This window comes from Puma concolor, chromosome D1, assembly GCF_028749965.1.
Source record: "Puma concolor isolate L17-30 chromosome D1, mPumCon1.1.hap2, whole genome shotgun sequence".
Lineage (NCBI taxonomy): Eukaryota > Metazoa > Chordata > Mammalia > Carnivora > Felidae > Puma > Puma concolor.
Genome location: NC_141676.1, coordinates 5,038,995 through 5,051,403, shown reverse-complemented (window position 1 = coordinate 5,051,403; position 12,409 = coordinate 5,038,995). Strand labels below are relative to the sequence as shown.

Here is a 12,409-nt window from a genome sequence, read left to right as displayed (position 1 = left end):
GCTTCTGGGGCATCTGACACTGTTGATCAGCTGCCTCCCTAAAACTCTCTTCTCTTGGCTTCTCATACACTATTGTCTTGACACTCTTTAAATCGGCTTATATTAAATTATCAAGTACTTTAGTTCGGTGCAGGGCATTGTGCTAAAATGCTAGAGGGATGCAAAGATGAATAAATTGTGGAACGTGCCCTCGAGATGCTATCTGCTTACAAGGGAGACAGACACACTGAACTGACCCTTGCCCTGCCCTTGTCCATGCCCGACCCTGAGAGTCTGTGCAGAAGCACCTACTGTGTGTTGGGCACTGGAAGGACAGTGGTGGCTGCAGACACCCCTGCCTCCCTGAGAGGACTTACAGACCAGCACCCTCGCTGAAGGGACGCGATCGCTCCTTCCCTGACTTCCAAGTATTTTGCCTGTGTCTTTCCACAGTTGATCCAATTCTGCCTTGGATTCTAGCATTTGGAGCAAGGGAGGGCGGGGGGAGTCCCAGTCCCTTCTCTCGAGTGTTTTGTTCGACACACTAACTGAACACCTTCCGTGGGCTTGAGCCTGAACTGGGATAGAGAGGTGGGGAAAACTCAGAGTCTGCCCCTAAGAAACACGCAGTACAGTGGTACGGGATATATCTTCCTTCTCCTGTATTCTGCATAGCCCCCTTGTTTGCTGCCTTGCACATTACAGGCTGCTAGGTTTTGCTGCGATGTGGAGACAGCCCGGATGCCCTCTCCTCCCTCTCGTTAGGCAGAAAGCAGGCCCGCAGGATATCTAGACAGGGTTTGGGCAGATATGTCCGCCTGAAGGGCCCGGACCCCTTGGCGGGGCATGTTCCCTCCAACTTGGGCCAGGTGACTCTGGGACATTCAGCAGGCTTGTGGCTCGCCCACAAGCAAGTCCAATAGCTCATGCACCTACGCTCACGCACCTGTCAGTAGTTTCAGGTCAGCTGGTCTTCTCTTCCCAGAGAGATCGCAGGCTCCATAAGGGCAGGAGCCAAGTCAGGTCTCAGACTTCTGCTGGGTTTCCTACTCCAGTCGGCGCAGTGATGGGCAGACCTTTGCAAGATTCGTCAACTGATTGACGTCACCATCATTTGTTACTCTCTGTGCTTAGGGCACTGTCTCGCGGAGGCCCTGGTGAAATACCTCTGTGTTACCTGGGAGCAGTTAGCCCCCTAGCTGACCCAGTGGCTCTTCACGAGAGTGTCAGTGCAGGCCAGTCTGTCACAAATAACTGGAGATCAGATCACTATTCGCTGCGGCTGCGGCCGCGGCCAGGCACCTTACCTTTATTGTCTCTCTCATCCTTCAAACAGTCTTAGAAGGGTATTTAATTATCCCCATTTCACAGATGGGGAAATCAGAGAATAGAGAGCTTTAAGTAATTTGTCCAAGGTCACTCAGCTAGGAGGCCGTGAGGCTGGGCTTGGAGCTGAGGTCATCCCTGAGTCACATCTATCCCATTCGCTTTGCAGACCAGTATGAGTTTTTCTCTTACCCACCCGCCCCCCCAACCTGCTGTCTTACACTGAAAAGAGTCTACAAGAAGGGAGTAGAGTCACGCCTGAGACTTGTGACATGGCCACAGTCAGTCACACTCCCTAGGAGATGAAGGGTATTGAGAAGGGAAGGGTCACTGCCTGGGGCCACCACAGGTGGGGGTCCCGGTGAAGCTGAGGGCTGACCGCGCGTGGCTTACCAGAGGCGCAGGTGGACAGCTTCGCAGGGAGAGAGACCTATGAGACCTTTAAAGTAATCCAGAGAGGGGAGGCGGGCTGAGCAAAGGCCGGGAGGGGGAAGACACGCGGCCAGACAAGAAGATGTTGGAAGGACTAAAGGGACGCACCGTGGGTGGAGGAACAGTGTGCTGTGGGCACCGCGCTCTGTGGACAGGGCAGAGCCTCTTCCCCAAGCTCTTTGCCTCTCCGAGCTCTGCCCTGGACTGCCAGGCTCCAAGCCACCAGGCACGCGGGGGCCCAGGAGGGGAAGCACCAGGCCAAGCAAAGAGATGAAGTCCTGGGGCAAGCATTTTATTCGTTAATACAAGAATAGAAATTCTGCAATAAATATCATCTAATAAATAACATCTCCAAATAAATAAATATTAATACAACAAACTTAGAGTCATGAGTGGGTGAGGCTGGGGGGCAGGGCCTGGGGGAGCTGCCCCCCGCACCCCGAAATGCTACTGCAATGTAAACTTTCAGGAAACCCTGTGGCTGTGGCTATGGTTGCCCTCCCCAGCCTGGGCAACCCACAGATACCCTGGAAAGGGGGTGGAGAGGAGGCACCATGATGCCGGCAAGAAGATGCAAGGCAAGGTCCTTTTGGCTGCCGTCCTGTGCCACCGACTGCCTTGGTGAGCCGTGGGTCCGCTCTGTCCCTGCCCCTATGCTTTTAGTATGACCTCCAATGCAGATCCCACCTCTTCCGCTTTTAAATCCCGTTTCTTCCCGTTTGGACTTGCCACCGTGTGTGTTTCCTGAATTGGATGTACTGAGCTATTTGGGGACAGGGGAACAACGCCCATCCAAGGAGAGTGGGGCAGCCAAAGGGCTCCCCCCGCCCCAGAAAGGCACATGCTGCGGTGGCCCCCCTCCCTGCCTACGGGCATGCTTCCTGGAAGTGCCGCGTGAGGGGCCGTGTGGGCGCCGGCAAGTGCCGGGCAGGAAGCAGGAAGCTGTGAGAGCCTTCGCACCAACTTGAACCACTGCCCCCGGGAGCGCTCCTCCCTGTGGACGAGACCTGCAGGGCTTTGGAAAGCGGGGAGGGGACAGGCCCTGTCGATCATGCCCTCTTCCAAGTCCGGAGAGGGCCAGAGGCCCATGGCTTCTGTCTCCTGGCTCAACAGATGTTGGCATATGGGTTTCTCCCTCCCAGAGTGGGAGCAGGATTTGAGGGAGGAGAGGAGAGAGGAGGCGGTAAAGGTCAGAGATCAGAAGCCATGGGCTTCCAGGTGCAGGGTGACCGCCGCTGGCGGGGGCTGCGTCTTCTTCTTGAGCCGGTTGAAATCCTTGGCCGAGCGCCACAGCCAGGTCTGCAGCTCCTTCAGCAGCCAGAAGTCGTCCATCTTCTGGAGGAAGTCGCTGTGGGCAGGGCCGGGGGCCCGGGTGGGCTCGGTTCCGGGCAGAGGCTGGGGCAGCGGGTAGCCCAGAGCTGCCATGACGCCCGCGATGCTGCCCAGCAGGCCCTGAAGGCTGGTGCAGAAGTGGGCCAGGCTGCGGCGCAGCTCGGCCGTGGCAGCCTGGCGGTCGAGGCCACGCAAGTAGCAGAGAAGGTGGCTATAGGCCTCATAGTTCTGGGTCAGCCGCAGTTTGTCATTGAGGCTCCGCCACACATCCAAGTTGACAGTGGCCCTGGGCAGAGTCTCTGCCCCCAGCCGAGGTGGGTTGAAGTCAGGCTCGTTGAAAGGGGGGCCCAGGTAGTTCAGCTGTGAAAAGGAGAGGGCGATGGAGGAGGAGGAGGAGGAGGAGGGCCACCGGGAGATAACCTGCTCCCAAAGCTCCTATTTCCTGTGTCCCCTGACACTGGCCCCATCTCCTCGCTAGGCCTCTCTGTGCGAGGGCCTCCCCTAAGTTTCTCCAGGGATGTCATCTGCATGGAGGTGGCGGTTGAGGCAGTGGGGGTTGATGAGAGGTGTAGGAAGAGAAAAACACGCAGGAGATACTCGGGGAGGACGTGCTGATTGGCCGTGTGTGCAACCCTTGGGAGCGTGCCCACCACGGGGCAGAGCAGAGAGGAAGAGGAGCCGGAAGGACCCAGGTGGCCAGGCCGCAGAGGTGGAAGGTGGACCAGAAGAGTGCAGAGCCAAGAAGAGGAGTTCGAGAAGGCAGGAGTACTCGACAGTGTGGCTGCAAAACAGAGAGCAAGGGGAATGGGCCTTAGAAAATTCTGTTGGGTTTGGCGAAAAGGAGGTGCCTGCCGACCTTGGAGAGAGCCGTTTCAGTGGCCTGGAGGCCAGATTGCAGGGGGTTAAGGAGTGAGTGGGTGGAGAGGAAGCGGAGGCAGAGGGTGTAGACCACTCCTTCGAGAAATTTGGCAGGGAAGGCCAGGAGAGAAAAAGGGTCGGGAGCTAGAGGGGGTAGCAGAGTCAGGCAAAGGTTTTTGGCCAGGGAAGGGAAAAGCGGGTGGGAAGGCAGAGGGGCCCGTGGGAATCAGAGCTCCATTTGCCTCCCAACACGCTTGGTCCCACCAGCAGAAGGCCAGGGGGCAGATGGTACTCACTAAGCAGCAAGTCCCCCCAAGGAAGAGCTCCTAGGAGCAGGGCTGCAGAAGGAAGAAACTGAGGCAGTCTCAAGAGTTGGGCAGGAGGAAGGGTATAGGAGGCAGTCTAGGGAAGAGGACAGAGCTTTGCCAACCCTCAAGGGAGAGGCCTGGGGCCCAGGGAAAGGGCTGAGGGGGACGTTTCAGCTGGAGAGAAAGGGAGAAGAGAGGGGCGAGGCCTGGGATAGGCAAGGGCCCAGGGGGAGGTTCACACGCTGACAAGCACAGAGACAAACTAATTTCCTCGGTGTATCCTGGGGCTGGAGCCAGCTCCCCCGCCACCCTCCTCCCCTTTCTTTCCCTGGCTCCAGAGTAGGGTCTGGGATGTGGAAGAGGAACACGGGAAGAGGGGGCCGGTTCCCCATGGTCCTCGGCAACTCTGACCCTCTTTCCTTCTCTCCTGGGCTCTCTGAACACCTCTGGACTGCCCCCAAATCCTTATGGCACAACTTCCATCCACACCCTGAACCTCCTGCCACTACTGGCCTATCTTCCCCGCAGCCCCCTTCCCCCAAGTCCCCCCTAGGAGGCCCAGCTAGGATGGGAGAGGCAGACAGAAGGGAGGCCCATGGGTCCAGAGCAGCAGGGCCCCAGGTCTGGGGCAGAGGCGAGCTGGAACACAGGCATGGGAGGTGGGGCCCCTCCATCCCCACCCAGCCCCGCCCGTGCAAGAGACACCACAACACGGTGTAAACAGAAGAGACTTCCCCGGCCCCCAGGGGGAGGCGGGCGGCTGGGCCGGCAGCCAGTGGGGCAGTGGGCCAAGGCGGGTGCGAGGCCTGCCCACATGCCTAGTCCTGGGGCCAGGGATGGGAAGGAGGGGCGCACCTCAGAGGGAAGGGTAGGAGATAGGCCAGACATGGGGACCGTTTGGAACCAAAGGGCCCCCTGGTGACCACTGCTCACCGGGACCCCTCCACCATTCTGTCTCTCTTCCACCATCTTCTCTCCTCGTTCTTTGCCAATTCCCAGACCTTTCAGCTGCCCTGGATACTCACGTAGGTCCCAGCCAAGCTGCGGAGTTGGTGTTCCAGGTAGCGGGTGAGGTCGTAGGTTTTCTGGATGGAGGGGCCAGGCCCTGGGTCCCCCGTGCGGTTGAGGGCTGGCACTGCAGGGAGGTGCCAGAGCACAGCACACAGGCAAGCTAGCATCCCCCACGAGTCCCCTGCGGGCAGGAGGGGCGAGAAACATGAGGGCGGGCCCAGGCCCAGTGGAGGATGCCCAGCTGGCAGCCCCTCAGGTGTCTGTCCCCACCTTGGGCCGGGCGCAGGGTTGGTGAGGGTGGGCCGCCAGATGGGAGGCAGGGGGGATGGAGGAGGGGAGCGTTCCTGGCCTGGGTGTGTGTGTGTGTATGGAGGCATGTATGTGTTTGAGGACGAGAACTTGGCCTCTGTGTGTGTATCTACCAGTATATATCGGAAAGCATATTTGTGTGTCAGCTAAGAAAGAGCCAGTATACGTATGCCAATGCGTATGTGTGTGTACGTGGAGGGACGGGGCCAGGCCTAGGGACTCTGAATCCAGACCCTCTGCAGTTTAGGGAGCCAAGGGGGGGGAAACAGCACATGTCTCTCTGCCAGCTGCCAGCTGCCAGCAGTCAGCCCCGGGAAGGGCACAAGAGAGGCCGCCCTGAGATGAGTCCACACAGAGAGCCACAGGAGGCAAGGGGTAGGCTTGAAGGGGGTCAGGCTGAAGGACAGAGGGCTGGCTCATGCAGTCAGTGGTGGGTACATTCTTGAACAGGATTCCTGGGTGTGGAGCTGTGGGGTGGAGGTTTGCCCCATTCTTATCTAGGAGGTTGGATGGGGAAAAGTTTGACCTGAGTGAGGTCTTCTGATGAACCTACAGTAAAGAGGGTCGGGGTGGGGGATGTGAAAGAGAGAAAGAGGGGGAATATGATGTATCTGATGGGTTTGGCTTGTCAGCTGATGGTGCTGGAGAGTTTGGACATCCTGGGATACCAGAGGCCAGGGGTTGATAATGTGAAGATACCCATAGGCAGTTGGGAAACATGATTTTCCCAGCTTTTAGGTGTGGGCCAAGGTAAAGAGCACTAGGCCAGGAGTCAGTGGGCACCGGGACTGGGTAAAGGCAATTAGGGTTAGGATAGGGCAAGGCTATAATTGGTATGGGGCTAGGTTAGGTTTAAGGACTGGGTTACTTTTAAAGTTTCAGGTTAGTTTATTGGGATTTGGCTGACTGAGTGTGGTTGAGGTTTGAGTCTAGCTGGGGGATGTGGTGAGGTTTGGACAGGCACAGGGTTGGCTGGGGCTAAGGTTTATTAATGTGTTGATTTAGATGTCAGATGGGGTAATGCATGGCATGTCACTAAGAGTAGGGCTGGTCTGGGTTTTAAGCTTGGGTAGGTGTTGAGCTCATGAGTCGTTTCTTCTACTTTCTATTTTCGACTTTCAAATTTTTATCATGACATATGTTGCTGTGATAGTTAGAAATGAGTTGGATACGGGTTTGACAGTTTGACTGTACTGAGTTAGGGGGAGTTTGGAGTTAGTCATAATGCTGGGTCAAGGTTTTGGAGAGGGCTTAAGACTCAAACTGTACAGAATGCCTCTCACAGAGTGTAGGGGTCAGGTGGGGACTTCCGCAGCGGCCCAGGCCATCAGTCTAGACTCACTAAGATGCGTGGTGGCTGGCAACTTTACTGATAGAGCAGGGGAGTGGGTCGGGTGGGGGGAACACCAGTCTCAGAGACCCTGCTCTTAGGGACGAGGGACTTGGTCTGAGTGCATGGGTGCGTGCGTGCGTTAGGACAGAGCGCGGTGTCAGGCACATGCTGCTCCCCTGTCCTTGTCCGCATCTGCAGCCCGCGGCTTCCCTCCTGGTGCTTCTTTCCTCGTTCGGCCTTTTCCTGCTGACTCTGTGTTCCTTTCTATTTACTCTTCCTCATATTCCAAGACAACTCCAGGCCCTTCTCTGCACGAAGCCTGGGGCTACCCTCAGCCTGGATATCTGGCAGAGTCACCTCCAAGATCCTAAGGGTACAATATGGGGTGTTTTGGAGGTGGAGACCTGCTGAGGAGAGCGGCAGCCCTTCCAGGCTTGAGGTAGCTTTCGGGACTGAGTCTGGCCCCACTCACAGTTAGCAGCATGCTGAGGGTCCCAGCTGAAGCCCACATTGGGAGCTGGGCTCACCTCTTTCCCCGACCTTGCTTTGGTCAGCCTTTCGGTCCATAGTTCTGGGACTGAGTTTTGCCTCTGCTGTGGTGGTGGGGCGGGGGGGGGGGGGCAGGGGGGGGGGGGGGGGCACCAGGTCAGGAACCCAGCTCTGGGCCTTGTTTTCCCCTCCTCTTCTGGGCCCTGTGGCACATCCCTGGGGAGAACTGGCTCCCTACACAGGGACAGCAGGGGGAGAAGCCTTTGGATAAACAAGAACTAAGTCATCTGGGCAGAAAAACGGCTCATGAAATTAACCAGACGAGGCCGGTGTTTCCAGGAATATTTCAGTTCTGAGGTAACTGTGTCACTGCAGGCGGGGAGGGCGGGGGGCAGGGGAAGTTGCAGAAAGATCGGACTGACCGGCCCATGGAGAGAACCAGTAAGAAGGAAGGGGTCTCAGGTATCTAGAGGGAGAAGAGGCTAGGAAGGAGAAAGGAGACAGGGCTCTAGGCTCTGGCTTCCACTCTGGGCAAGGTGTCCCCATATCTCAGGCGGCAAACTGACGGCCATCTGGGGCAGAGAACACCTGTGGCTTAGTTGTGAGCCCCGGAACTCAGTGAGGCTTGGGCTCACCTGCGTCCCTAGGAGGGAGCATTAGGTGGGCATCGTGGAGCCCTCTCCCATCCTTCTCTCCAGGCTCCTGGTGTGCAGGTGGACCGGGCCCCCTCCCCCAGTCCTGGCCCCTAGCCCAGCCCCCCGCCCCAGCTCTGCCTCTGGCTGCTGCCCACTGTTGTTTACATCCCGGCTTCCCTTGTGTTTATAAATCCGGCTGAGCACGTGAGGAGCTAATGAGTGCAGCTCACAGCTCACGTTTCCTGCTGGAGCCCCCCGCCCCCCCCCCATCTTGGCCCCCCGCCCCAGCGGCCCCTAATTCCATCCAGATCCCTGGGCCCTGGGAACCTAGGCCCCCCTCATGAACACACACACACACACACACACACACACACACACACACAGCCCACGCAAGCGCACGGCCACCCTGACACGGCTGCACGGGCAGGCATACCAGGGTCCACGTGTCCTTAGCCAGCTGCCCCTCGATCCCTGGACTGTGTCCTCCAGGCTGAACTCCTCCGGCAAGGGTCGGGGGGCTCGGCAGGGCACACGTGCAGGGTGGCCAGGGTGAGTCAGACAATTGTCCAGGAGACTCTGCACCTGGGATGCCCTCAGGCCAGACCAGGGCCAGCTTCCTGGTGACCTTGGAGGGACGTGTTGAGGGGAATTGGGGGAAGGAAGTGGTTTAGGGGGTGGTGTGTCCGCCGTAGTGTGAGCTCCAGGCACTGAGACTGTAGGCAATGACCCTCAGGGGCTCCTCCTGACCTGCCTCCTCAGGGAAAGGCCCACGGAAATAGCCCATCTTTCCTTGTCCTCTGGCTGGCTGCCCTTCCCTCCGTCCTCTCTCCCCTTCGTCCTCTCTTTGGTTCCCTGTGCCCCAGGCCACTGAGAAGTGGCTTAGTGAGCGAGTCCACATAGGCCCAGAAGTCCGGAGACCTAGCTTTGCCGCAACCCATGACTGGGCTCGCCGGAGAGGGCTGTGCTGTGCCCGCTAAGGTCCCTCTCAGCCCAAGCGCGTGGGGTTCCACCTCTGCTGCTATCTTCAGCAGCCCCCTCCCTGCCCTTCTCTTCTAGCCCAAATGACAGAAGAAGAAACTGAGGCCCAGGGAAAGAAGCAGGCCAATGGGCCAGCTGCCCTGCCTTGTGAAGTCAGTACCGACAGAGGAGCTGGGCTGTCGCCGAGTGAGGGGGTTCTGGACTGGGCTCCAAGAGGACCCCAGTTGTTCCCAAGGGGCGCAGGATGAAGCCAGGGGAGCTAGGCGAGGCAGCCGGCGGAGAGCCAGGCAGGGGGACCCAGTGAAGGAAACGTCCCGGCCAGCGTGTGGGTTGAAAGGGTGTTGTTATTCAGAGGCGTGGGAGGGGCTGGGAGGGAGCGGGCAGGAGCCAGGGTGTGAATAGGCAGGTGGGATTGTGGGGAGGAATGTGAAGTGTCACCAATAAAGTAGCTGGTGTGGCTGGGTGGTGTGCACAAGTGTGAACGGGGCAGGAGTGCAGGGCTCCGTGGAGGGGAGAGGGAGCCATTAGACCAGTCTGGAAGAGAGAGAGAGACGGGGGGGGGGGGGGTGGGGGGGCTGCTAGGTGACAGTTGCTGCCATCTGCCTGTTTCCTCCTCCGGTTGAGTGCGGGGCTCAGGGCAGTGAGGGTGCCAGAGCCAAACTGCGGGGTTGGGGGGGTGGGGTGTCCGGTCTGTCAGAGGAATGTATCCCTGTGTCCCCAGGGAAGGGCAGTGTGTGCTCCAAGCCGGAAAGGGGGTCTGTGGGGGTTGTGAAAGCCGGGAGATGTCAGCTGGTCAAGGTCAGGATCAGAGAGTGCCTGACAGAGGTGTGGGGTCCGGCGTCCTCACCCACAACCTTTCTCCAAGGCTGGGGACTTCCAGCTTCCCCTCCCGTCCCGGCAGCTCCCTCCTACCCCAGCGGGGAGGGCCGGGCCGGGCACCGGACGAAACTGGGACGGGGTCCTCTGGGACTGGGGGTCTGTGGGGAGGGCTTCTGGAGCGCAGTGTGGAGTAACTGGGAAGGAAGGTGGAAAGAGATGGGGCTCTGGCGAGGCGGGGGGAACCCGGGGTTCCCCTCGAGGGGCTCGGCCCGAGAACTCGGCGGCGGCGGCCGCTCGCTGGCCCTCCCCCTCGGCGGTGACCTCTCGCTCCCGGCCCCCTCCCCGCGGCGGCGGCGGCGGCGCCTTCCCCCTGTGTGGCCTCGGCGCCCCCGGCCCCGCCCCCGGCCCGCTCCCGCCCGGTCGCTCCCTTCCCGGCGGCGGGGGCGGGGGCGGGGTCCGGGGCGCCGGGCTCCGGGCTCGGCCGGGCCGCTGCCCTTTCCCGCGCGTCAACTCCCCGCCCTGCCCGTCCGCCCTCCCGCGGGCCGCCGGGGCCGAGCGGCCGCCGCCGCCGCTCCCCGGCCGGTGACGGGCTTTCTCCTGCCCGGTCCGGCCGGGCTGCGCCCGTCCCCCCGCACTAATCACTCCCAGGCCACGGCGGGCCGGGCCGGGGTGGGGGGGGCGGTGGGGGGGGGGGCTCGCTGCCGCCGCCGCCCGCCCCGCCGCCCGGGCCCTACCTGCCGCCGGCTCCCCGGCCGCGGGCAGCATGGTGGGCTCCGGCCGCGCAGCGCGCAGCGAGGAAGCCGCCAGTCCCGCAGCCCGGCCCGGCCCAACCAGGCTCGGCTCTGCCCTCCGCCCTCCTCTCTCCTCTCGCCCGCCCTCCTTCCCGCCCTCCCCTCCCCGGCGGGCCGGGGAGGGAGCGCGGCGGGCCCGAGGTGTCGGCCTCCCCTCGCCTCCCGCCGGCCCGGGCTCGGGCTCCCCGCCCTTCTCCCCTCTTCCTCCCCGGCCCCCTCCTCCCCGCGCGCCGCGTCTCCCTCCCGCAGCCCCGCTCCCCGCCTGGGACTCGCTCTCCCCGACTTTCGCGCGGGGCTCTTTCCGCCGGGATTCCCGGCACCCCGCCTCGCTGGGGCTCCAGGTTGCCGGCTCCCGGGGTCAGCGGGTCGCGCGGGCTCCCGCCGCGCTCCCGGCCACCTCCTGGCCCCGGCGAGCGGACTTCAGGAATGCCGCGTCCCCGCCCGGCCCCTCTCGAGGGCGCCCGGCCGTGCCTCCCCCCACCCCCCCCCCCCACCCCCGGCCCGAGCCCTGCTGGCGGGGGTAGCTGCCGGCTCCCCCGCCCGGCCCCGGCTCGGGGCTCCCGGGGGGAAGCACGGGAACCGGATCTCGCGGCTCCCGGGCGGGGGCGGGGGCCGGGGCCTCGGACGCCAGGCTCCTACCTGCTCGGAGGTCCATGGGGCTGGGGGCCGGGCCGGCCGGGCGCGGCTCCTCTCCCGGAGGCTGGCGGAGTGGGAGGGCGAGCCGCGGCTCCGGCGAAGCTTTAATAATCCCATCCGCCAGGCCCACTCGCAGGTTTTTTTCGCTCGGTTTCGGATTTTTTTTTTTTTTCGGTGTGGGACATTCTGCAAACTTTTTTTTTTTTTTTCTGACGTGTAAAGCTGTAACCACAAATTGTAGCGGCCCTCCCCGGGGTGGGGGGAGGAGGGGGGAGGAGGGAAGGGAGGGCTTCTGGGGCTCCTCTCCCTCCCACAACACCGAGGGGGGGTGAGGTGAGGCGAGGCTGCGGCGGTACCACCCTGGGCCTCCTGGGGGAGGGGGCGGGGAGGGCATCAGTCCGCCGGCAGACTCCCCGAGCTGGGGGGAGCGGGCCGCCCTCTCCTTTTCTTCTCCTACGGCGTCGACCCGGGGTGCGGGGTCCCTGCTCTCACCCTACCTCGGACTCCTCATCTCTAACCTTCCCTCTCCTCCCCCTCCCCCTGAGTAAATGCAATGACACATTCTCCCAAATGCCAGCGAGCTGGCCTCGTAGCAAGTGATGGTGTTTTTCCTGCTGCCCTTTGTCTGGGCTGACCGCCCCCCTGGCCTATTGTCCCGCCGCCAGTCCCATTTCCAAAAGCTGGGGCTGAGTGAGGCGCTGGGGTTGGGGCAGGTGACTAACGGCCTCACAATGCCCCCTGGGGCGGGGGAGGGAGAGGGCACCCCAGGCCCACTGCCCAGCTCGGAGGAGAGTAGAGGGCCCTTGGCCGAGGGTTTTTCTCTCAGGTTCACTAGGTTCTTCGTTCTTCCCAGCGGCCGGGAGAGCGCACAGGGGTGGGGGAATTGTAGTTCATTAATCAGCACGAGGCACCGGACCAGTTTCAACACCAGAGGCTGCATGGGTGACTCAGCGGGAATGCTCCCATTCAAGGCGATGGACAGACCCAGAGTCCCCATTTGTGAAACGCTTCCCCATAAAGACTTTTGGCTTTCTCTCGCCTTCGGGGTTTGGGGTTGTTGGTGTTGTGGAGTGCTCTCCCTCCTTCCTTCCCCAGGCCTGGGTTGGGACTTGCTTTGTGGGATACCTGGGGGACCCTTAAGCCTAGACCCTCTCAGGAGGGTCTCCTTCCTGC

General features: G+C 61.3%; 1 protein-coding gene across 3 annotated transcripts; it reads right to left on the bottom strand.

Moving 5' to 3' along the window:
• Positions 1–2,008: 2,008 nt before the first annotated feature.
• On the bottom strand, positions 2,009–11,398 carry CLCF1 (cardiotrophin like cytokine factor 1). Of its 3 annotated transcripts, none has more exons than XM_086676787.1 (3): positions 11,240–11,398; positions 5,261–5,427; positions 2,009–3,429 (listed from the first exon to the last, which is right to left on the bottom strand). In XM_086676787.1, exons 1-3 carry the CDS (start codon positions 11,253–11,255, stop codon positions 2,935–2,937), a joined length of 678 nt encoding a protein of 225 aa, XP_086532913.1. In that variant the 5' UTR covers positions 11,256–11,398; the 3' UTR covers positions 2,009–2,934. The 3 variants fall into 3 exon arrangements, with proteins under 3 accessions (XP_086532913.1, XP_086532912.1, XP_086532914.1); XM_086676786.1 differs by lacking the exon at positions 11,240–11,398 and adding an exon at positions 10,544–10,589; XM_086676788.1 differs by lacking the exon at positions 11,240–11,398 and adding an exon at positions 8,446–8,584.
• Between the last annotated feature and the right edge of the window lie 1,011 nt (positions 11,399–12,409).

What these genes read in the sequence shown, in the direction of transcription:
- CLCF1 (XM_086676786.1), bottom strand. Translation starts at nt 10,574, where the DNA reads ATGCTGCCCGCGGCCGGGGAGCCGGCGGCAG. An exon ending in GGCCGGGGAGCCGGCGGCAG is followed by an intron (nt 5,428 to 10,543) that starts GTAGGGCCCGGG and finishes TCCTGCCCGCAG; the next exon opens with GGGACTCGTGGGGGATGCTA. An exon ending in GCAGCTTGGCTGGGACCTAC is followed by an intron (nt 3,430 to 5,260) that starts GTGAGTATCCAG and finishes TCCTTTTCACAG; the next exon opens with CTGAACTACCTGGGCCCCCC.